Source organism: Seriola lalandi, unplaced genomic scaffold (assembly GCF_002814215.2).
Source record: "Seriola lalandi dorsalis isolate HSWRI2012SDOR001 ecotype SW California unplaced genomic scaffold, Sedor1 jcf7180002054314, whole genome shotgun sequence".
In the NCBI taxonomy this organism is placed as follows: Eukaryota; Metazoa; Chordata; class Actinopteri; order Carangiformes; family Carangidae; genus Seriola; species Seriola lalandi.
Genome location: NW_019524867.1, coordinates 341,993 through 365,455, shown reverse-complemented (window position 1 = coordinate 365,455; position 23,463 = coordinate 341,993). Strand labels below are relative to the sequence as shown.

At 42.8% G+C, this 23,463-nt stretch overlaps 3 protein-coding genes across 5 annotated transcripts in view; 2 read left to right on the top strand and 1 right to left on the bottom strand.

Moving 5' to 3' along the window:
- Positions 1 to 1,976, bottom strand: part of furinb (furin (paired basic amino acid cleaving enzyme) b) — a 74,730-nt gene extending 72,754 nt beyond the window's left edge. The window contains exon 1 of the mRNA XM_087174095.1: positions 1,547 to 1,976. The gene's annotated coding sequence lies outside the window, so the exon portion shown is untranslated. The remainder of the gene's footprint in view (positions 1 to 1,546) is intronic.
- Positions 1,977 to 2,227: 251 nt separating this feature from the next.
- Positions 2,228 to 11,322, top strand: accs (1-aminocyclopropane-1-carboxylate synthase homolog (Arabidopsis)(non-functional)). Of its 3 annotated transcripts, XM_087174094.1 has the most exons (17): positions 2,228 to 2,949; positions 3,115 to 3,560; positions 3,684 to 3,776; positions 3,885 to 4,651; positions 4,741 to 4,800; positions 4,911 to 4,981; positions 5,099 to 5,168; positions 6,051 to 6,117; positions 6,770 to 6,867; positions 7,034 to 7,111; positions 7,312 to 7,412; positions 7,899 to 7,988; positions 8,096 to 8,141; positions 8,282 to 8,423; positions 8,786 to 8,928; positions 9,118 to 9,271; positions 10,377 to 11,322. In XM_087174094.1, the coding sequence occupies exons 2-17, from the start codon at positions 3,137 to 3,139 to the stop codon at positions 10,793 to 10,795; spliced, it is 2,823 nt and encodes a 940-aa protein (XP_087030220.1). In that variant the 5' UTR covers positions 2,228 to 2,949; positions 3,115 to 3,136; the 3' UTR covers positions 10,796 to 11,322. The 3 variants fall into 3 exon arrangements, with proteins under 3 accessions (XP_087030220.1, XP_023262481.1, XP_023262482.1); XM_023406713.2 differs by having other exon boundaries at positions 3,115 to 3,776; XM_023406714.2 differs by having other exon boundaries at positions 2,228 to 2,979; positions 3,115 to 3,776.
- Positions 11,323 to 11,726: 404 nt separating this feature from the next.
- Positions 11,727 to 15,791, top strand: LOC111655339 (uncharacterized). The gene is made up of 4 exons (XM_023406685.2): positions 11,727 to 12,173; positions 12,323 to 12,548; positions 14,005 to 14,196; positions 14,612 to 15,791. Exons 2-4 carry the CDS (start codon positions 12,356 to 12,358, stop codon positions 14,923 to 14,925), a joined length of 699 nt encoding a protein of 232 aa, XP_023262453.1. The 5' UTR covers positions 11,727 to 12,173; positions 12,323 to 12,355; the 3' UTR covers positions 14,926 to 15,791.
- The last annotated feature ends 7,672 nt before the right edge of the window (positions 15,792 to 23,463 follow it).

Below are 23,463 nucleotides of genomic sequence, written 5' to 3'. Positions count from 1 at the left end.
GCTGCAGCATTTGTGAAGTACCTCTGACAGCCAAGCATCCTCTGCTGAGAGGGAAAATTGCTCAGAGTTAGAGTGTGATTTGAGAACCAGAGGCAATGCATAAGCATGTTGTGCTCAGTCAGGACAGCGGTTCACGGCTGGGAGTCAGCTGCACTGCGATCATCTGGGACGCACTGTGAAGTTAGCGAGAACGCGATGACTGAGTACCACTAAAGCCTGATCCATCTTAGCTCCCACTACAGAGATGGAAAAGCCTGATAAAATGTTGTCAAGGGAAGCAGCAATGTGTCCAGAAGAAAGAATCAATTCTGTAAGTAATGTCCCACAGAGAGATCCAACCCAATTTTTAACAGCCATCTGAATCTTGGCATTGTTCCCTATGTCAAACTTCCCCCTCATCCACAACAGTCTCTGCCCTAGTTTATAGATGAGTTATACTGTTGACAAGTTTGTCTTCCTACTTCTTTCTCCTCCACTGCATTCCTGTTTTATGCTTCTTATAAAATGCGTGCTCCTAGGAGCACACAGCTGAAGAATTACCAGTACTGTTAAACCCAGTGCTTGTGGGCTACCCTAGACAATGTGTATGTGAACCACTCAGTCCAACCCTTTTAATAGCCTTTATCTCCAAACTGGCCTGGGAAAGATTTGGGCTAAACAAAGAGAGGCACAAAAGATTAGTTTTATAGGGTAATCTTTGATGGGGTTAGGTAGTGTAATCCGATTGTGCAGGAAGCTTGGAGCCATACCGTTTGCCTCAGTTGCTTGTGACCTTGACTTCATCCCTTGTTGAGATCCCCTTGGGAGTTACCCCATAGGTATAAAATAACAACAGCAACCAGATGACAGGACAGAATGAGTTTGATCACTTTGAGTTGAGTTTTTCAAACAGAGCACTGTTTGCTTTTCTTAAAATAGGCACATATATCTGATGCCAGTGTGAAAAGGAACAGTGTGCAGCTTAGACTAAACAATTTCTGCCCTGTCTGAGCTAACTGAAATCTATTACAGCAATTCCCGTCTTACACAGATAAAGTACTTGATGAGGGGTTTAGCCTATTAAGGCTTCAGGGTGAATAAGTAAGAGAAACAGTGTGGGCAAAGGAGACAGAGGGGAGGGAAGAAAGCAAGAAATAAATCTGAATTAACGGAGTCAAATAAGACATACTGCAGAAAACAACACTATCAATCCAACAGTTACAACAAACATACCTTTATCTTATCAACAAGAAAGTTCAGAGCGGAAGCACTGCAGATCAAAGCCGATCAATTATCGGGGCTAAGCCATGTCTCCTCAAACAAAAAAAGGTCCACCTATACTGAATTAAAAAAGCTTGACATCCAGACTGGGGAAGGATGCACCTGACTGGGAAGACTGGTCACAGCAGCGCTGGCTGTAGACTTTGTGCTAAAATAGCGTTAATGCTTTCCGCAAATACTCCCATTGTTCCCACCCACTCTGACACAGACCCCCTCCCTGCTTTTGAATACGTCTAAGTCGTGGCTTTCACAACAACTAAAACAATCAACCAGGTGTCAGTCGTACCTTCGCCAAGTCAGAAGCCAACAAGGACCGACGCGTGCTGCCTCCTCATCCTCTTCTTCTTCTCCCACCGGGTGGCGGCTTGACTTTCAACTTTACATCTAACCTGACGATGAATAAGATGAATAATAACAACGATTTCCGCACACACCCATCCTCCTTCAAAAGTGCTGAATTCAACTATCCCGTCTTGCTTGTCATCCACCACCAACTTGCTGCAACCACCACCACCACCATGGTTATATTTCGCCAGTTAACTTCAACCGTCGCACCCAGTTATTTCTTTACCGGTTTCTTCTGAGTGTTTCAGCTATTTCACGTGCCTGGTTGGCTACCCAGAATATGCTGGGAATAATTCACATACGCGAAGTTAAATACAAGGATAAAAAAATGGGGAGAATAAGGGAAAGCGTGCCAACACAATGTAACGGTACTCTATTGGATGTAGATGACAACAAACTGCCACAAACCCCTTTCTCCAGGAAATACGTCACGTTTGGAGCCGACTGGACTATCGAGTATGCTTGATTTGTATCACCGTAGTCGTCGAATGATTGGATGGGGCGGGTCACTGTTTTCACAACAGCGAGAATCAACTATAAACTCACATAAGGTCACGTCAATTAATTTTTTTTAACTATAAGACGATAACCGTTTGTCGTCTTTAGCAGGTGAAATAGATCAATTCGTGGAATAATATAAAAGTATAAGTCTATTATTTCAGTAAAAAAAAGTGCATATTAATACAACGCAATAATATTTAGTGACATACTTCAATCAACGGTTTCCTAATGATAAGAAAAAATCGTTTTTGTTAGAATGATGGCGGTTTGCTTTGTTATCAACCGCTGCCATGGCTATTTTATCGTTACAAAGGAATTCCGGGCCACGCCTGTACACAAAACACATACTCTTCGTTTTTTCCAGATGGCGGGTTTGTATCGCTGTGCATGACCGCCATCTTGTGGATATCTATTGAAGTTACAAACTTGGCTGAAACACCATACCGCACGGTAGAGGGGGCCATAACACAAAGCGCTTGTGACTCGCATGGTTGTGTCTACCCCGTTACAGCCTGGTATAAGTGAAATCCAGCCTGCTTTCAGCAGCTCCCCCGTTAACACGGACCAAAGTTATCCCGGAATAAGGACAGCACGCATGTGCCGTCAACCCGGATGTAGATATTTTTGTACGCGTCTATTCCCCGTTTCGCCAAGTTCTGACTGATTTGCTGTTAAGAATGAATTATACATTTTAGCACCGGCTGGACAAAGCCTTGCCATTCCAAACCACTCCAAACCGGGTTAACCAGCCGTGACATGTGTCGACCTACGGTACGTGGATGTCACAAGTGAGTGACAGCTCCACAACAATCTGTTTCCGAAGAGCTGGACTTTTGATTTACGGTGAGAGAACACAAGTGGATAAAATAACGTGTATGTATTTTCTTTTTTGTGAGCTATGGACATGATGTATACATTTAAAGCCCCATTGTTTCTTGGTGTTGTTGGAGTTAGGGTGACAGAGCTGGGCTGCTCTTTTCTTACATTATCCCTCTTCATTTGTTGCAGAATACGTCCTGTAACTTAGAGAATGGACTTTCGCGGCAGGAGGCATGAGCGAGGCAGCAACTGGACCGACCCGGAGATAGTGGAGCTGCTCCAGCTGTGGTCCGATGAGTCGGTCCAGATTGAACTGGAGAGCTCACTGCGCAACCAGCGTGTGTTTGACCGCATAGCCCACATCTTGCGTGAAAAGGGCATCTATCGCACAGGTGACCAGTGTAGAGAGAAGATTAAAAAAATGAAGCTGGAATATCGGCGCATCAAGGACAACCACAAAATGAGGTCTTGGAAGTTTTATGATGTGATGGACAGAGTGCTGGCGAACCGACCGGCCATCACCTACTCCTCCCTGGGCGGAGCTGTCATAGCACAACAGGTGTTTCAGAGTCCGGGTGGACCCGATGCATACCTGCAAGGAGTTCCACCTGGCGCCTTTGGTCCTGCTTCCTCAGGTGGGTTTCTCTTTGGTCAGCCTCCAAAAACGGGAGATCCTCTGGATATAAAATGTGAAGATGTTGAAGAGAGCATGCTGAACTCGAGTGTTGCACCCCCTGAGATGTACTATGGATCTGCAGATGACCAGGAGACGGATGGGCAATCTCTATTGGGCCCAGAGGACACACTTGGTCGAGGAGAGAGCTCAATAAATGCAAGAATCTCACCTTCAGGTTGTCAATCCAAATGTTATCATTACTATCATCACTATTATGGCCATCAATATAAGATTACAAAGTGGTAGGTAGTTGAAAAGTGATTTCTGTTTTTCATATCCCCAGGTTTTAGTGAACTGAACATTGCTGGCTCTGCCACAGCTGCCACCCATGCGGTTGGTGGTCCTGGGCCTCTTGACACACCTGAGCCAACCGGTAAGGAGGGTTCTCACCCCTCAACTTCTGCGAGACAGAGGAAGCGTCGCAGGGGTGGGAAATCATCATGGAGCCACGGAGGTGCTAGATGTGGCAGCCAAGGGAGCCTGGATAAAGCCCTGGCCAGCTTCCTGAACTGGCAGCAGTCAGCAGAGGAGCGCCTCCTCTCCCTGGAGGAGGCGCGGCTAGAGAGAGAGTTTCAGGCCGAGGAGCGCAGGGAACAGAGGGAGGAGAGGAGGGCGGAACAGGAGCGCCAGCATGAGCTCCGCCTGTTCAGCATGCTCACGGGGGCATTGGCTGCTGTCGGACAGGCTGCTCCGACCACTGTGACAACACCGACTGACCCGTGTGCTTCACCCCAAGCTCATCTGTCAGCTTCCCTGATCACCGCTGTCGCCCCCTCCGTCTCATCATCGTTATCTCAGCCGCCCTCAGAAGCTCCCACGGCACAGGCTGTTTCCACTCAAGAGACAACAACAATGTCAACACCGCCTACATCTGACAAGGCCTGCAAAATGTCTCAGAATGTTTTGGCAACGCTGAAAGGTACAGAAACTCCCGGCCGTAGCGTGTACCTGTCGAATCGCGGTAACAGCATCCGACAGCATCAAGGCATTCTCCAGGAAGGCTATGCCCAATATGGAATGAACAAACACCATGACACAGACAACCCTGATGTAAGACTGTGTTACATAGTTAAATCTACTTATAGCTGCTCTGATTTGTTATAAAACTTCTAAGATCCTCTTTTACCTTTCATCTCCAGGGTGTCATCAACATGGGAACCAGTGAGAACAAACTCTGCTATGATCTTCTTCACAAACGGGTGAGATAAATAGCACAGTCAGATTCCAGTAATCTTGTACATTAATGTACATTATTCTAAATGATTTCGCCCACACTGACAAATGAATTTCATTTGCATCTCTGCTACAGCTGACCAAGCCTGACATGCTCCATATTGACCCATCCTTGTTGCAGTATTCCGACTGGAGGGGGCACACATTGTAAGAGAAAAAAAGTGGATTTATATTAAGAAATAAGGAAACACATTTGTAACATTTTAAAAAAGACCTTTCAAACATTAACTTTCCTTGCAACCTTTACATCCTCCTCCTTTTCAGCCTGAGAGAGGCGGTTGCAAAGTTCCTGACTCACTACTGCTGTTCTCCAAACCCACTCAAAGCTGACAATGTGAGTGAAGATTATCGCTTTTAACTCTGGAATGTAACACACGTAATGTGAACAGTATGTATGAGACAAATGCTACAGTTTGCAATATACTACAACTTAAAAGAAGCAGAAAATGCAGCAACATATAGTTACTCATACACTGTGTACACTTCTAAGGTTCTTGCACATAAAAGCATTTACATTTTGTAAGACTACAATATTTAACTTTTCTCCACAATTTGTGGAGGGGAAGAAGGGGAGAATTTTTAATTTTTTTTTATTTTACTGTGGCATTCACATTCTGTACAAAAATTAGAAAATATAATTAATCTCTAAGAGATTAAACTGCTGAAAACTATTACTGCAGTGCCACCTCAACCACCATGAATATACATTAATTCATGAATCATTTAAGTCTGAAAGGAACCATACTTCATTTGTAACTCTAAACTATATGACACACAACGCAAAACTTTTACTTTTAATAAAATTGTTAATATGTGGCATTTCCATGAGACAATTTAAAAACATTTTCCACCACAGACAAATATAAAATACACTTTTCTTTTTTTGTGTTCCTGTAATTAGTCAATTTGTATTTGTGAGAGCAGGGCACTGTGGAGCAGTGGTTAGCACTGTTGGATCACAGCAGGAAGGTTCTGTGTTCCAGATTGTAGCCATTCGTTTTCAAAAATGAAGGCTGTGGAATCAGTTAATTTATCTGATTAACTTACTGATGATTATAAAGATGCCAAACGCTACAGTTGAACTAACATAGCGTTTTGAGGGCGAGCAACTTAATTTGCAGATGTAATGAATGGCTGCTTTAGTAGGTGTATGAATATGTAGCATATTTATCAGGCCTCCTTCTGCGCCTTAATGAGGTCTTTTGTGTTTGCTCAGGTTGTGGTGATGAATGGCTGTGGCTCCCTCTTCTCGTGTATTGCTGCAGTAATTTGTGACCCTAAAGGTGAGATCACAAAATGCATTGACAAACACATACAATACAACCATATCTATTTTGTATGAAGACAAATGTGTGCATAATAGCAATGGGAAATCTGGCCAAGTTTCTTTTTTTGCCTTTCTATTGTATAAAAAATGATCAGCATATAAAGCATAACAGAGAAAGAAGTTGTAGCGTAATTATTTAAACAAAACAATCCTTCAAAATTATTTAGGCAGCTACATGAATTGCTTATTGTTTTGTGTCACTGCACTGCAAGCAAGGCCTAATTTTAAGCAATGTAGTATATTTGTTTTGCTCAATAATTGCCTTAATTTAATAATAATAATCATGAGTATGAAAAGCAGCTGATGTTCATCTATTTGCTAATAACATGGATCACAAAGATGCTAAGCCCTGCATTTATGCTAATATGTCTGGCAAAATTAGAGTGGCAAATTGTACAAATTGCATCCAAATTAACAATGAAAATGAACACTAATAACCTAAATAGTAGCTTATATGAATCATTGTGGATTGTCCATGAATGCATCAGTTGAACATATATGGTTTGTGTGTACAAGAGCCATTCATAAGTAAGTATAGTATAAGTAATTTATAATTTGTATAGAGATGATATGTGTTTCATGTGGTCATTGTGTTTTTCATGTTGTAGATGCCATTCTTATTCCTACTCCTTTCTACGGTGTGATCACTGAAGATCTGCATTTGTATAGTGATGTTAAACTCTTCCATGTTCCTCTGGACTGTGAGGTAGGAAAACACAACCTGATTTTCTTCCAGTAGTTGCATTTGTTGTATGCATTCTAGTGGGCTTGCGTTCAGCTTGAAGTGCATCATGTGTAGATTGTATTCTCAGCTGTCTAATTTGGATGCTAATATATTTTCCCTTTTCCTCTTGTTATTTTTTTATTTCAAGGCTGATAGCAAAGACAGTCGACCCTTCCACCTCACTGTAGGGAAACTAGAAGAAGGTCTGAAAATGGCTAAGCAAGAGGTAATTCATGCATGCATGTTTTCTTAAGCCTTAGATGAATATTTGAAGAAACACAAGACCACTTAAAAAATACTTTGTCAAAGAGATTAAATAAAGGCCGTGGATGCTCTTCTTTTTTTCTCAAGGATTTTTTTTGTAGCTTTAAAGACTGAAACAGTCTGTACGTTTGTATTAATGCAGACACTCGCTTCCTGTTTCAGGGGTTGACTATCCGAGCTGTTATACTGATGAACCCTCACAACCCTCTGGCTGAGATCTACACCCCGGAGGAGATGATTGCCTTCTTGGAATTTGCCAAAAGGTATGTCTGCCCCACTGTTATCTCACGCTGTGGCCTAACACTGTAATCCCCCCAGTCTACAATCCTGTGGCTCCTTTAAGCACATTGCCAGGCCACTGCATACAGTTCCCAGTGTGAACCCTTTCATTTTACGGCTGAGAGCTCCATCCCGTGTGTGTTGAATATCACGCACCCTTGATGGAGTTTTATCACCTTTCTTAACCATCAGCATATTGTCAAGTGCAGCCATGTGCCAAGGAGTCTCCTGCATCATCTATTGTTTCCTAAATGATTTTGCCAGAATAACTCCCTCTATCGACCCTTGCAGGCACTGAGCTGTTGTAACCATAAACCACAGTGCTTTTACGCTGACACAGGACGTTGAAGGACCCATTTTACATTTATGTTGCATTTTCTTATTTCTTATTAACAACATCACATGAAGGTTTATTAATGCTGCACTGTATATATTTATATTATCTTTCTCTCCGTCTTTTCCTGCTTTAGGAATGAGCTCCATGCCATTGTAGATGAAGTGTACATGCTGACGGTCTTTGATAAATCTGTCACCTTTCACAGTGTCCTCAGTGTAGACAGGTACTGTGTGAACCTAACCTCCGCATGATTACTCTATTAGACCCTTAATCATCTCAGCTGTGTCTGAAGACAGCCCCTTAACTGCTAATAATGTGCCCTTATTTCAGTTTGCCCGACCCACAGAGGACGCATGTAATGTGGGGGATGAGCAAGGTACATACCGTGCTGTGCTCTATGAGAGTATGAGACTGTGAGACTTTTTATATCCCTGCTGTCAGTAAAATCTCTGCTTTTCTTCAGTGGGTGTTTGCTTTCACAGCTCCTTCTCATTTACTTCTTCTTGTTCCTTCTAGGACTTTGCAATGTCAGGACTCAGAATAGGCACTCTGTATACCGAGAATAGAGACCTCGTGGAGGCTTTGGCCCAGCTGGGCTCCTTCCATGGTGTCCCTGGAACCACGCAGCACCAGGTAGCACAACTGCTTCAGGACAGAGGTATGGATCCAAGCTTTAAGTGTGCTTTTGTAAACATGCTGTAGTCGTCACGTCAGGTTTACCCGAAACACAACCGGAAAAATAATCCTCACTTCAGCCTCCTTTTCGGGAAAAACAAGTCAAAATTCACACATTTAAATTCATAAATGCAAATTATTTTAGATGCAGGCTTTTCAACAATTCAAACATTTACTTCCTACTAGCACTTTCCTCACTTCTGAGGGATATCATCCCCCTTTTTTTCTGCATACACTGATATGACAGGAGCATAGCATGAGGCTCTGCTGCACATCACACTGCACAAAGACTCGTAACATTTGATTTACACTCAGCAATTGTCACTTTATATTTTCATGTTGTAGAGTGGATCAGTGAGGAATTTTTGCCTGAGAACAGAGGCCGACTGAAAGCTGCTCACAGCTTCCTGACAGGAGAGCTGCAGAGCATGGGCATCCCCTATCTGGACAGGCCTGCTGCGCTGTACGTCTGGGCTGACCTGAGGAAGGTGACAACACCACCGTTAGATAAAGATCTCGGGGCTGTTAATTCAACTCTAACTTGTGCATAGCCAAGTGAAGTGCAAATATCACAGTCATTTAATTCTCTTTAACTTAATGGGCCACATGGTAATTTCTTGAGAACATTGTGTGCACATTCCCGCAGGCTTGATGTGTCTGTCTCTCCGTGTCGATAGTACCTCAGAGAGTCGTCGTTTGAGGAGGAGTTGTCTCTGTGGAGGAGTTTCCTCAGACACAAGGTGGTGTTGAGCTGCGGCCAGGCCTTCTCCTGCTCCACGCCCGGCTGGTTCCGCATCGTCTTCGCAGACCAACAGCACCACCTTCAGCTCGGTCAGTTTGCAGTATATGATACTTTACTTTACTTTACTTTATTTATAGAGCGCATTTCATGCACAAGGCAGACACAATGCGCTTTACAGCATACAACAAAACAAAACAAACAAAAAAAAAACAATACAAATAGCACAGAGTAGACAAGCGCACACACACACACACGCACATACGTTCAATCAAACGCTGTTAAGAGGAGAAAAGTTTTTAACCTATTTTTAAAAAGATTGACTGACGGGGCAGTCTTTACTGCCTCAGGCAAACTGTTCCACCTGCGTGGGGCATAAACAGAAAATGCAGCCTCCCCTTCCTGAGTTTTGGTGCGGGGAATGACTAGTGTACTAGTGTTTGTGGACCTGAGGGATCTTACTGGTGTGTAGGTAATTAGCATGTCTGTTAGGTACTGAGGTGCAAGACCATTTAGTGCTTTATAAACTAACAGGAGGACTTTGAAATCTATTCTTTTTTTGACGGGTAACCAGTGCAGGGTTTTAAGAACGGGTGTGATGTGTTGATATTTTTTTGTACCAGTGAGAATACGTGCTGCTGCATTTTGAATTAATTGTAATTGTCGAATGCTTGTGTTTGCGAGGCCAGTGAATAGGCCGTTACAGTAATCTAATCTGCTAGTTATGAATGCATGAATTAATTTTTCCGAGTCAGGTTTTGATAGAAAACTTCTTAACTTAGATATATTTTTTAGGTGGTAGAAAGATGATCTTGTGATGTGGTTAATATGACTCCTGAAGTTTAAATTGCTATCCATGATTATGCCAAGATTTTTTGCAACAGTTTTACTGATAAACAGTACTTACAGAATCCTCCATGTTTTGAACTTTTTATGCCCACTCCATTGTTCAGCCACTCTGTGTCTTTAATTATGTATAAAAAAAGATTATACCTATTTTTAAAATTTTCAAGTAGCAAGTAGTTATTCCTAATTCACATTTTCAAACTTAAACTAGACATTGATTAGATGATATCTATTATTTAATTTACTCAGTAAATGGTTTGTGTTATTTCAGGTTATCTCCTGCTTTGTGTCTTAAACTATGTATCGATTGGATAATAGTCACTGACTTGTTAATGTTTCTTGTTATTTCAGGCCTGAAGCGAATCGGGGAGGCGTTGAAGGAAATTGAGGAGAAAGGTGCCAGCCCTGATTCACACTCCATCAAAGAAGCCAGTGAGGAGAGCAAAAAGTCAGTGAAAGAGGACAGTGCAGATCCAGACAATACTGCGATTGTTAATTCAACATCATCACCCCAGATCAAGTCATCAGACCAGCTGAAGGAGAAGGATAGCCCTGTTCCTGACACAGGCTCGTTGACCACTGAGGAGTTTGTTTTGCTGGGCTGCCAAGCATCGAAACCCGCAGAGGGTCTGGACTCTCTGATTGGTACTCTCAGGCATCAAATTCGCTCTTCTGATTGGCTGGAGAAAAACACTCCGGAGCTGTCTGCCGGAGAGGACCCAGAGATTCTTGATGTATTCAAGGCCCTGCTGCAAAGAGCCAGAAAGTAAGCTTAGGATAAACAGCCACGAATGTAGCTGCCAAATTTCAAGAGGCAGTACTTAGGCATCCCTCTCACTCCCTGCCTTTATGGTGAAAAGCCTAATACAAACACCTGACACAAGGTCAAATCTGATGCCTGTTTTTGAGGAGTGAAGAGGAAACATTCGCCGCAAGCCAGCTAAAGAGGAAACAAGAAGCAAAAAGCATCGCAGGCAAGGCCAGGATGGAAGAACAGGGCAGAGTACTTTTCGATCTGCATCTTGAGGCCTTAGTTTTAAGCTGCTGTGGGAGACTGCCTTGCCTTTTTGTAACCCAGAGTCAAAAGATTTATGTTTGTTTACTCAAATTGTCAAAGTGAATGCCAAATGTAAGTCAACCAAAAGCCGTCACGTTCTATTCTCAAACTTTTGAAATCTCTTAATCTGAATTAAACATTTTTATTATTTTAATCATATGCACTTTATTTTATCAGAATGTATTGTACTTCCTGTAAAGTTAATGATGGGTAAATAAATAAAGGCCTGAATTATTACATCTTTTTTTGACCATAATCTTTCATTTTGAGTAAATCTCAATTGGCCGCTGAGAAAAATAGATAGATATTAAATATCTTAAAGATATGTAATATCTTATTTTATACTAAACACTCTTTGAAGGTTTTCAGTTTGACATTTTTTAAAAACTTGCTTTTGGGTTATCTGTGGGCGCGTTCCATTGCACCATAGGAAAGCGAAGGGGGTGATAGTTATGACGAAGGGGAGAAATATCTGAGGTTGAAAGTGCCAGCAGCCACAACACATTGTAGCCCACTGTGAGAGATCGAGAGTGGGATTTCCTTAAATGCCCCACACACACACACACACACACACACACACACACACACACACACACACAGTTTCTGCATTTGACAAACAAAATGAGTGATATATTGCTGTGAAGAGTATCTCTCAAGTATCAAGGGACTTTATAACATTTTAACTTCCTTTAACACTTATTCTTTATTCCTCCTTTTTTAATGTCAACTTCTGCTTCCTGAAATATTGAATGGCCACTTTTATTTTTTTTTTTAATGCTTTCACTTTCTAAACAGTGGGGTTAGATCATAGTGGAGAGTTTGAGACTTCTCGGGGAAATTTAACAGCTTACTGGGGGAGTTTCCACTGCAGCAGAGGCGGAGTAAAACTCAAGGGTCTGATGTGCATGTAGGTGCTTGTGGTCATGAGCAGTGCAAGTAATAATGTGTCAGGGTGTTGAACGTGTTTGTACAGTCGTGTTTGTAGAGTAGTAAACACTAGCAGCTCCTGGACTCTAATCTTTCTTCCATTTATTGGCGGACTAACTTCACGGCTTTGTTCCTGACAGTTTCTGTCCTCCTCAACAACAAAGGTAAGACTGTACTTTCATTATAATTCTACATTTTTACAGCTGATTTATATGAATAAAATAACAGTTCGTTTTTAAATAGACGCACTTGCTGTTACACAACTTCAGTACACTCTAGTAACTCTTTTTTTTTTTCTTCTCCCTGTCTCCAGTTTTCCCTGCCTGTCTCTCAGTCGAGTAGAAAAATGAAGTTTCTGGAGTTAGGGGACTCCATCAGTCGCTTCAGGTTTGCTCAGTCCTGTGTGGGGTTGGCAGGTTGCCTGTGTGTGTGCTATGCAGTCTGGACACCCTTCTGGCTGAAGGAGAGGGGACTCTGGGCAGAGTGGAATAACAATACCGCTGATCAAGACGGTCGTAAACACGGCACTGTCTTCAATGGTGAGCACCTTTTTTTAACATTTTTCTGCTGTCAACAAATCAAATTTGTCATCTGTCTAAAGCTGTCGCTCGGGGTTAGGTTAAAGCTTTGGAATGAAAACATGGGTAGCATTTATAATGAAGTATAGATATGTCCTTTTGCTATGCTGTGTTTTATGAGGCACTGGTTCTGCTAGAGATCAGCCTTAGGGGGACTTACTTTACATCTCTGAATCTCTAGTGGGGATTAATATCAGGAAGAGCATCTGAAAAAAACAGGGCTTCAGAAGAGCTTCTCAGGATTTGTGAACAAGTTTGTTCTTGCTCCTGTCCCAAATGAAGTGCATTCTTTGTATCCGCTAAAGGTCTCACACTTGGCTGCAGGCAGATGTGCTGAAATCAGCTGGAACTTGGTCTTTGTCAGCCAACTAAATCTTGATATTGTTAACCTTGAGAAAATAGCTCCCGTGACTTTGTTTTATCCCACTGATGTTTTTATTATGCAAACACACCTTTGGGTTCATTTCCTGTGTCCTCACAGTGCATGCACAGGTATGCAGAGAGCTAATCCACTTCCTGTAAAGGCTAAAGACAGCTCTTGTCCTTTCATGTTTTTACTTGAACTCTGAAAGCAGCATTTGGCCACAAATCCAATGATAGAAAAGATTAAAGATACTAGAAAAAATAAAAGTAAGACCAAAGGTACTGAAATATTAATCAGTACAGTGACATGTAACTAAACTGGAATCAGAATGTTTAGACTATGCTAAGAGGAAGAAACAAAGCATTACCTGTGAATGAACTGCATTAGTGACACAATGAGTCATGTATTAAACGAACATCTTGAGCACGCAAAGGTAGAAGCAAAAAGAGTAAAATACAGTACAGGTAGTTGATTTATTCAATGGTTAGCCTTCTGGTTGTATGTTTCTTTTTAGCAACACATTAGTCTCAGTCAGGTTGCATGAGGGCCAGCATGGTTGGCAGCTTAAATGGACAATCACTAAACAGCTTCAATTGTCATTTGCTTGGTCGCAGACAGGTGATAAAACAGTTGTTGGTAACCATGTCAGTCAAACTGCGACAGAGCGGTGCCAGTACAGGTAACTATTAGCAACAGACTAACTAAAACCAACTGCTGGTCGATGTAAAAAAGAAATGAAGTCCCTTGTCAGTATTTGTTTTACTCCAATGTGTCATTTTTCATTGTGTGAACACATTTTCAGATTGAGTCAAATACAGTGTGATTCTACCCACAGTTCCTATAAAAGTACTGAAAAAGTACACAAACTCTTGATTTTACTGCAGTTTCAGTTGGAGGCAGGCACCTGTTGTCTGGGGGGCATCCACAGGAGTGTGTCATCACTTCAGCGTGTTTCACTTCATCATGCTGAATATTATCGTGTAACTATGGCGGTGCACGGTGAATATCAGTCTAGTTTACCTCCTGTGTGTGCGTGTGTTTTGTGTCTTCCAGCCCAGGAAGCAGAGAGGGTATTTGGGGTTCTTTCCTTCCTGATGGCCATGAGCACTGGAGCTCTGTGTCTCGTGTTTGCCCTCTGCTGGACGTCTCAGACGGTGCGCTCCTACTCCAACACTCGCTCTCTCCTCATGGCAGGACAGGCCCTCTACCCCACCACCCTGCTGCTACTCACCATGGCCTCTACAGGTAACAGCGCAGCACTGCTTTGAATATGTTAAACATTTGTTTCCCTGAGCACATACAGCTTGTTTTTATGTTTCACTTTATTGATAATTAGACTGTCGATGTTTTGGGAGTTTTTAAATAATATATACATACCAAGTAAAGGAGTGAAAATAGCCCCATTTCCAATTAACTTCTAAATAGCCTTTTGGTTTGTGTAGTTCATGTCAAACCCACACCTACAGAAATTTTTTTATGTACTACTCATTTGCATACCCTGCAAGGCAGCGGTTTTTAAAGAGACTTTTTACTTTCCGTGGAATTGCACTTCATTATCATATAAACTCTTTTCTGAAGCTCCAGGCATGTAATAATTGACCTTAATGACTTTTATCCCACGCAATAATACTTGATTTGACTCGTTTTTCTCTTCTGTCAGGTTTCTTCTTCCTCCTCAGCTGGTCTTTTTTCACATATCAGCACCGAGAAGAAATCCGTCAAGACATCTCCAGCCTCGGCTCTTCTTACTGGCTTGGGGCTGTAGGCTGGGTCCTGCTGCTGGTCGTGGAGATGATAGTCTTTATCGCTGAACAAGTTGTCGTTCCAGACATCCTACCAGACTTGGAGAAGGCTGTGGAGTCGTGGCGGATTTCGTCTCAACATAATGCCTCTAAACGATTTTTCAGCGATGGCTATAACCCTGGTAACAGCAAAAGCAACATGAGTCCAAAAAGTTGTATGTCATCACTTTGAATGGCGTGGAGACATGGGGACATGACAGATTGATGATTGAGATTGAATATGAAAGTGAATGTGTGAAAGTTACACATTAATGCACACAGACTCAGAGAAAGCAGCAATCCTGTGGCTTTTATGACTGAAGTCTAGTGGAATCAAGATTAGCTGAATCCTGAAGTCAGTGGGACTGAATGCTCCAGCTTCCTGTTGACCGTGGTGGCGGTTTGTTTTCAATATGGACTGAAATCAAATGAAAAACACACTAAGGACCAACAATGCTGGCAGAGAAACTTGACACCAAATGTAAGATGAGAACTGTCCTTCGACAAGGTGACGAGGAGGAATTGGTGTTTGCAAAGACTTAAAAACTCACAAATGTTTGTCCAGGTTTGCCTCTGGGCCGGGAACACATCCAAGTTTTAACTTTGAACTTGTACCTTTACCTGAACCATTTAGTAGGTGCTGCAGTGTACTTGATGAATGTTAAAATAGTGCCATCTTGTGATGACCATGTGACACTTTTGAGAGTAAAACTCAATCAAAGAGGAATTGTTTATTTTAAAATATGTCATTTTATTGGTTCAAATGTGTGGCGAAAGCTTTATTATATGATGTAAGGGGACATCATGCCTATTGTGAAATACTACAGCAAATAATACACAGTGTTCTTTTCTTTATGTATGCCGATGACGAGCAATAGCACAAATACCTGAGGTCATAAGCTTTTTTATATTATCCCTTATTTTAATTTTAAAAAATACATATATTACAGTCATATGGATACCAAAATGTACTGCATGTATGTTCAACAAACCATTGTGTGACTGTGCTGTTCTCATGCTGTCCACACTCCAAAGCTAAATAAAAGTTGTAAAAGTTCACATCCTTGAGGCTGTGTCTGTCTTAAAGGTAAAAGAGTATAATCGGAGATTAGGAACAATGGCAGTGGGTATCTTGAGGCTGAACACAAACGTCCACTGATGGGGCAGTTGTCTTACATCAGCCCAACAGGAGTTTCACGGTTAGTGAAGCAGGAGTTTTTGCCAGCCAGTCCTACATCTGCTTCCTCTTTGAAACACTTACCTCATGCATCTCCAGCGTACGGTTTCCAGCTCTGCAGAGCATTTGGACCACCAGACAACAGACGGCCTCCAAAGTCGTTATTTACTTTTCTCTCACACGTTCCCAGGAGGAGAGGAAGCACTCCGATGCTGGACTGCTTATGTTTATGTTCTCAACCTGCCAAAGTGGGGGAGAATTAAGTGGCTCTGGCTCTGTTAATTGGGCGTTAATCAGGTGTTGCTCTAATTAAAAGGCAGTTCCGCCCTGTTGGGCCCTGGTAATGAGTTTGTTATTAAATCCACAGAGGATTTTTGTCTCTTTTTCAATTTACCAACAGGATAGCGCTTAATTGCTGTGTAAATGAGGAGAATGTCCTTGAAGGTCGTCTTGCATCAGCACGCGATCCATGAACAGAATTGTTCTATAGAGCATCCCCAACTAAACTTGAAATCCATCCAATTCACTGTGTGTTGACCTCTTGCGTCCAGCTGTGCCTCTCAGCAGTGTTAGTGTAGTTCAGTCCTCATTTTTCAAAGAAATCTCTTCAAACCTCATTTGTTAAATAATGAGAGCAGGTAGCCTACTTTCTTTGGTAAATAAAAGCACTTTTGACATTTTGATTTCCTTTTCATCTAAAGTTGGCGTTATTTCCCCTGGTATGCGCTGCCTGGGCCTTTGGAATCACCCAGTCTTTTATGGCTGCCTGCATCTCATAAACAAACACTCCACATTTCACCATCACAACATCACAAACACTGCTCTTTCACCTTCCTGAGAGAAACAGACCAAAGGTTGAGAATGCCTTCAGAGAAAAAGACATCCCGAAATCAATGTGGCGATGGAGAGAAAGAGATAGTGAGATGTTTAGGCACAAAGGAAGAAATGACAGATGAATGGAGGAAGATGCTACAGAGAGATAGACAGGTGGCCTGATAGCCACAGAGAGATTGTGGGCGCTGATTGTTGAAGGGCATTTGCTACAGAGACATCAATCGGAAGATGGTACCAAGATTGAACAGGCCGTCAACGTTTCCTGCCCGCGGTCAGCAGCATGTGTAGAACACTGCCTGGGCTAAACCGCTGCTCTTCATATCCATTAGAGACCAATTATACAGCCATATCCTACTAATTATACTGCACCGCCACCATGCTACCCTCCCAGTAGCCTATACGGTGTGTGTTTCTGTGCTCGCCTGTGCATCTGCGGTTGTGTTCATTAAGATAAATAAATAAACTTGCCGGCTGCCAGGGCGAAGCATCCTTAATCTGATTTTCAGAGCTGTAAGTTTGTATTTAGGAGGCGAGGAAAGGGACAGAAAGGAGAGCATGAAACTGTTGTTTTCTGTTTTACCTTTTGGTGGTGCTGGTGTAACATCTATTGCTTCACCTCCTGCAATGAAATCCGGTGAAATGGGTGAGACACTGCTTTCATCTGAGTAATGAAATCGCACACACACACACACACACACACACACACACACACACACATACAGACACACACAAAAAAAAAATCTGTGCATGTATGTGCATGTGTTTGTTGTGCGTGTGTGTTTGACTTCTATTTGCCAGGTAGGCAAAGTGTGATAAATATTGTCGGGCATATTTCAGGCGATTTTGAGCCAGAATGTGCTGGACTACTTAATAAGTCAAGTTTTATTTGGCTCGATCTGGGAACATGATGAATTATGAAATAAAGCGAGAACTCCATGCTTTTTGCAGTTTTATTTCTCTGTGGTTTACATAATTCACTCAGAACATTTGTAACTTTCCTGACAGGTTAATGCTGTTGGGTTCAAAGTGAAGACACTGAGGAAATACACTGAAAGACAAGACAGCAGGGAAGAAACAGACATAAAGATGAGGGGAGGAGAGAACAAAGGGGGAGAGAGGATTTGAGATGTCACAAAATAGTTTCACACTGTCCCTGCGCGGTGTCAGATTTCCTTACCTTACTCTGTCTCTCCTTCCCTTACCACCAGCTCTATGTAGCCCCCAATGCTCTGATGTAGTCAAAATCAGAGTTTGACCACTGCAGTATTGTGCCCTCCACTGCACTGTCATCAGTATAAGTGGACGCTCTTAGAAAATGGAAAAGTCAGGAAATTTGATGTCTGCAGTCCTACAATCTCCGAAAAAGCAGACAGAGAGGGAGGGAGAAAGAGAGCGGGTGCACGAGGATATGGGGAGAGTACACTTTGTGTCCTTCAAGTCATTTTTCTTGCAGTGACCCAGTTCATCTCGCCTGTAGAATCTGCAATGAGCCATTGCTCTTTGTGACTGACATCCCACCCAGACCACCCTGCTGATTACATTTGTTCAGCAGAAACAAAGGATAGTGAGACAGAAAGGAGAGAGACGTCGCTTGCATTAGGGGAAAAGGAGTTTCTTCATTATCCTGCACTTACTTACTTTCATCCGTTGGATTTGAGAGTGCAGGCGCTTTTGCATAACACAACTCCTCTCTATGCTGTCTCTAGTACCACCGTTGTTTTTGTGTCTTTGAGTTTGGACTTGAGTTTGTGAATCCCAGTGTGTGCCGGCTACCGTATCTGCCCGCCGGTACCCTTCCTCGTAAGGTGTCGTCTCGGACATCTCAGTCCAGACAATGAAGCTGTAGTCCCATTCTCGTCACCCTATTCATCCCTGGCCAACTGTAGCCGCTCCCTTCTCTTATCTCTGTGTGACCAAGGAAATTAAATTACAAATATAATCACTTGGCGCCAGTTTCTTTAACAGTGCGCCTCTGCTTTGCATATAGAGTGTGCTTGCTTTGGAGACACATTGTGTGAAGTTACTTATTGGCCTATTTATGATAATGGGTTCTGCTCTACTAGTGGAGTCGCACACACCTTTTCACAATGACAGTGAATGGCACACGGAAGTGAAGCGAGAGTAGGCTGAGGGGGAAAAAAGAGTATATAAGGCAGACATGAAGACATAGTTGCAGCCATCCTGGGAAAAGAATTTTGTACGGGTGAATAATTTAGAGAGCAATGAGGAGATCTGTGAGAATGAGTACGCAAATAGGCACTCACTCAATCTGGCTGTGTCCGAAATCACTCCCTCTATACTACCTAGTGTTGAACATTTACTTATTATGATTTTTTTTTAATTCTAAGTGTCCTCACATGGAGCAAAAAGGGAGCTTTTTTTCATAGCATGCACATTACTTGAAGCCACACTAACACATGGCTCTTGGGAAAGGCAATGTCAGTCTGTCAGTTGCTCTGTTGGTCTACCACTTTGGTCCAGACGAAAAAATAAACACTTCGATGGATTGCTGGATTTTGTGCTGACATTAATGGTCCACAGAAGCCTAATAACTTTAGTGATCCAATGACTTTTCATCTGGCGCCACCCTCAGGTCAAAATTGAAAATCATCCAATTCTTTGGTTCATGATCAATACCTGCAAAGCTAATCACTACTCCATCATCCTTAGATGTACTTTGTGCTAATTAGCAAGCATTAGCATAGCATACTAACCTGCTAAGCTAAGACGAACATGGTAAAACACCTGCCAAACATCAGCATGTCAGCATTGTCACTATGAGCATGTTAGCATGCTGATGTTAACATTTAGTTCAAAGCACTGCTGTGCCTTGTTGCAGCCTCACAGAGCCGCTAGCGTGGCTGTACGCTCTTCAGTCTTGTTGCTACATATGCAATATATTTCACTTTCATGGATGCGTCATTGCCATTATGCAACACTACACCTGTCAGCGATGATGATAATTCATCAGTGTCCAAAATCTCAATTTACTGTTCACCATAAAGTATGGCTTTGGAGTGATTTGAGGCGCAGCATCATTCACTCACCCACTGACACCAACTGCCGTTGCGTAGACGCCTTTCTCTCCAGCTCCAATCTATTCCACACACGTTAGACCATCTGACTAAATAAACAGCCCCCATCTCTCTCCCTCTCCCTGCATGTGTCTCTCTGTCTGTCCTGTAGGTCTTTCACAAAAAGCACAGGGATGAAAATCTGTGTATATTAGAATGATGTGTGTCCCATGGGAAACAAAAGGGAAAGTTGGTAAAGGAAAAGTGAGGGGAGTATGAATAGAAGAATAGCATTTCTTATCATTGTTATTATGAGAAGCCCATCGCAGACCTCCTTTGCCTCTTTCCAATATTCCCTGTTCAGTGAGGAATTTACTTGCTTATGCGCAGACTGTTATACTTGCTTGTACGGGAAGGCCAGACGATTAAAAACTGTATCAATGCCTCCAGATCTCCCGGGTCCCAAAGCACTTGCCAAGCAGGTGGATAGTGTATTTATTTGTGATCTTTATGTATTCAATGCCAGTTACTTTCCCTCCCAACTACAGGGACCACATGTTTTTCAGTCCCTTCCCGAGGCATCTCTGTATTCTGCTGCAGTGAACAAATGCCATATGCCCCTGAGTTGGGCTCAGCTCTTCCATTCTTTCTCGGCATAGTCCAATCCACAGACTACACACGACTCTCTGAAAAGAAATGCGACTTTCCAAACTATTGTACTCAAACAGCCTCTGTGTATGCCCGTTCCTGTGCTCATAAAGCCCACAGCTATCATCATACTCACCACCAGCAGGTTGCCGTGAGAGACCGGGGTGGTAAAATAATGGCTCCCCGCTGGACCGTGTGAATCATTGCGATGACTGGTTGATAAATGCTCCACCACCCAGGCTCTGGCTACAATAATCATTTCTCTCTCCAACTGGACTGGCTGCCAAATGACAACAACCTCCCTCCCCAGGCCCCCACCTATCCACAGCATCCTTCACAGCCCCTCCCTTCACCTCCTATAATTACTGTACTCTGTAAGTTGGGTTTAAGACCAGTCACTCTAAATCAGCCCTGAATCGGCGCGTGTTACTGTGTCCATTGTTCTCTTGTCTGAGCTCCGGCAGAGCTAGTGTAGAAAAGGGCATGGCTGTCCTGGCATTTCCTATAATGGACTTTTTAGTTAAAAGACAGGGAAATAATAAGCTGATCTACGTGTGGGAAAAAAGCTCTTTGTGTTTGGTGGGAAGTTAAGACCAGGGATAGTTGGGGGTTAGAGTTGACAGACAACAGCGCTGCTCTTTTCACACTCCTTGACATATAATGGGACCAATTTTTCTCTCTACATCTCTCCCTAGTGGCCATGATTTGCTCATTACATTGATGGAGGGGACTGAGGAAGGGAGAGAGGAAGGGTGAGAAGGAGAATGACCACTCAAGAGACAAATAGTCTGAAATTTAGCGCCAAGAATTCACCATCACTCTCATTTCATTCGAGAACTGTACGGGTGTAACCCACTCATTAAGGTGTTTAACAATTTGCCAAGAAATCCTCCCTTCAAGGATGCTGAACGTTTGAAATCTTGAGGAGCTGTTTGCAAGCTACCATCCCTCAGCTGACAGACCTTCTGTGTAAACCAGCACCAGACAGTTTGAGAAAAGAGGACTAATACGTGGTTAAACACAAGACAAATCCAGTGAGTGGATGTTTACGTGACTGGAGGTCCCCTGGTATCAAGGAGACTGCTCCTCAATCAGGGAAATCTACATTTAATTAACACAGAATTACAGAGCATTGTTATTTTGATTAAAGACACTGGTCTTGATTCCCCACTCTACTCTAGTGCTCCTGAATCCGGCTTAGGGTTTAATTTCATTTGGTTTACTGTGAGTGGTGGATCAACACCCATCTGGATTGTCTGCTCAGATGCAGGTCTCACTTTTCACAAGGCTGTGCTGCACACTCCAGCACAATCGCACCGTGTAGTCACACTGCAGTCCCTGCATGTTATTGACCTCCATGTGACCTGTCTTGCTATGGTGATAGGATTTGTTTTTTTTTGTTGTTTTTTTTTTTTTTAAAAAAGGGGTTCTTAAAATGGACACTCACAGTTGCTGTAGCTTAACTTGTTCTCCATATTGTCTAACTCACCAGAACAGAAGAGATGAATGGAACCTGTCCAAAACCAAAATAACTCTGCAGCACCTCAGGGAAAGTTATAATGCAAGAGTTGGAACGAATTAATGCGGTCCCAAGACTAGACTATCCAATAAAATGAATATTTGGATAGCTGGACATGGAAGATATTGTGGTGTCAGGCTGTCAGCAGCTTGTGGGGGAAGTTATTTGTAGAAGCTGTGATGTTGTTGTGGTGTGTCTCGGCTCTCTGTTAAAGCTCCATCAGTCAGGATGAGCCGGCAACAAATGCAGCCGAGTCATACGGGGTCACGCGAGGCCTCGGGACGGCATCACTCAACTCAGCTGTCCCCTGGCTGTCACTGTGTGATTATAAGCATGCAAACCTGCGGTACAGAGGGAGGGAGAGGCAGTAATTAATCACCCCATTGGAATAATCACATAATTGATTATTAACAAAAGCTGAGGTGAGGGTGAGAGGAGAGGGGGCGAGACGAGGGAAACAAGACTTTGAAAGGGAGCGACGGGGGAGATGAATGAGGGGGGATTTGAGTGGTGGGGTAAGGGGTTTGTTCTGGCAGGTAGCTTTGACGAATAGCTCTGCATTCAAGTCTACCTTTTTGAGTATTGATCTATGAAATCATGTCTCCGGATGAGGGATGGAAGAGGTGGACAGCAGTGGGAGGCAACTCACTGTGAATCGGCGGGGCGAGGCTGAAGTACTTGTTAAGCGTGCTATGTAAACAGAATTAAAATTTGCATACCAAATGCTCAATATATTGCATTGGAAATATGAGAGTGAAATGCCCTCTTTACCCTGAATACAACCCCAAAGATGCCTACATTCTTCATGACATTTAGAAATATCATAATTTTTGTCGGTGTATTCAAATGCGTACCACGCTGACATTTTGTTCCCCCGTGAGGAAGATAGTGACGCTGCTGTTGCATTCATTCATTGTCCATTTCTGCTATTGACACTTCTCCTTAAGCTGCTGTGTGACTTGAGCTGTCAGAGGGTCTTTTTTTTTTTTTTGGACCTTCAGCTTACATAGTTCTGCCTGGAAGGCTTGATCTCTTCCCCCCTTTCCTTGTCACAGCCTGCAATCAGCCTTAAGCCCTTTTGTGTTCTCCACTCTGAGCTAAGCCTGTTATCCTGTGCAACTCCTTTACTCAAGATCACTACTATATCCCCCTTCTCTGTCTCTCTGCCTCTTTCACCTCTTACACCTTCCCTCTCGTTCCCTTTCTCTGTCTGTCCGTCTCTTTGTTTTACACACATGCGCCGGCCCAAAAGGGAAATGGTTTTTCAGTTTCTCGAGGATGGATTAGCAGGACTGATTTATATTTATTTGGTCTTGTTCCTGCGTGGCACCCACAGACACACAGCCTCTCCATTCCACTCCACCACCAACCCCAAAACACATGTACTGCCTCTGCCATATTCCCACTCATCCCTCCCACTGCACACACCTGCTACATGCTCATACACACACACACACACACACACACACACACACACACACACACACACACACACGCATTGCTCACTGCTGTTGTTTGGATTCATCATATTAGAAAAAA

Bases quoted from the DNA above. Each gene is read 5' to 3' on its own strand.
- accs (XM_023406713.2), top strand. From the start codon at position 3,137: ATGGACTTTCGCGGCAGGAGGCATGAGCGAGGCAGCAACTGGACCGAC. The intron at 4,982-5,098 runs GTAAGAGAAAAA...CCTCCTTTTCAG, and splicing joins GACTGGAGGGGGCACACATT to CCTGAGAGAGGCGGTTGCAA. The intron at 9,272-10,376 runs GTCAGTTTGCAG...TTGTTATTTCAG, and splicing joins ACAGCACCACCTTCAGCTCG to GCCTGAAGCGAATCGGGGAG.
- LOC111655339 (XM_023406685.2), top strand. From the start codon at position 12,356: ATGAAGTTTCTGGAGTTAGGGGACTCCATCAGTCGCTTCAGGTTTGCT. The intron at 12,549-14,004 runs GTGAGCACCTTT...TGTGTCTTCCAG, and splicing joins ACACGGCACTGTCTTCAATG to CCCAGGAAGCAGAGAGGGTA. The intron at 14,197-14,611 runs GTAACAGCGCAG...CTCTTCTGTCAG, and splicing joins ACTCACCATGGCCTCTACAG to GTTTCTTCTTCCTCCTCAGC.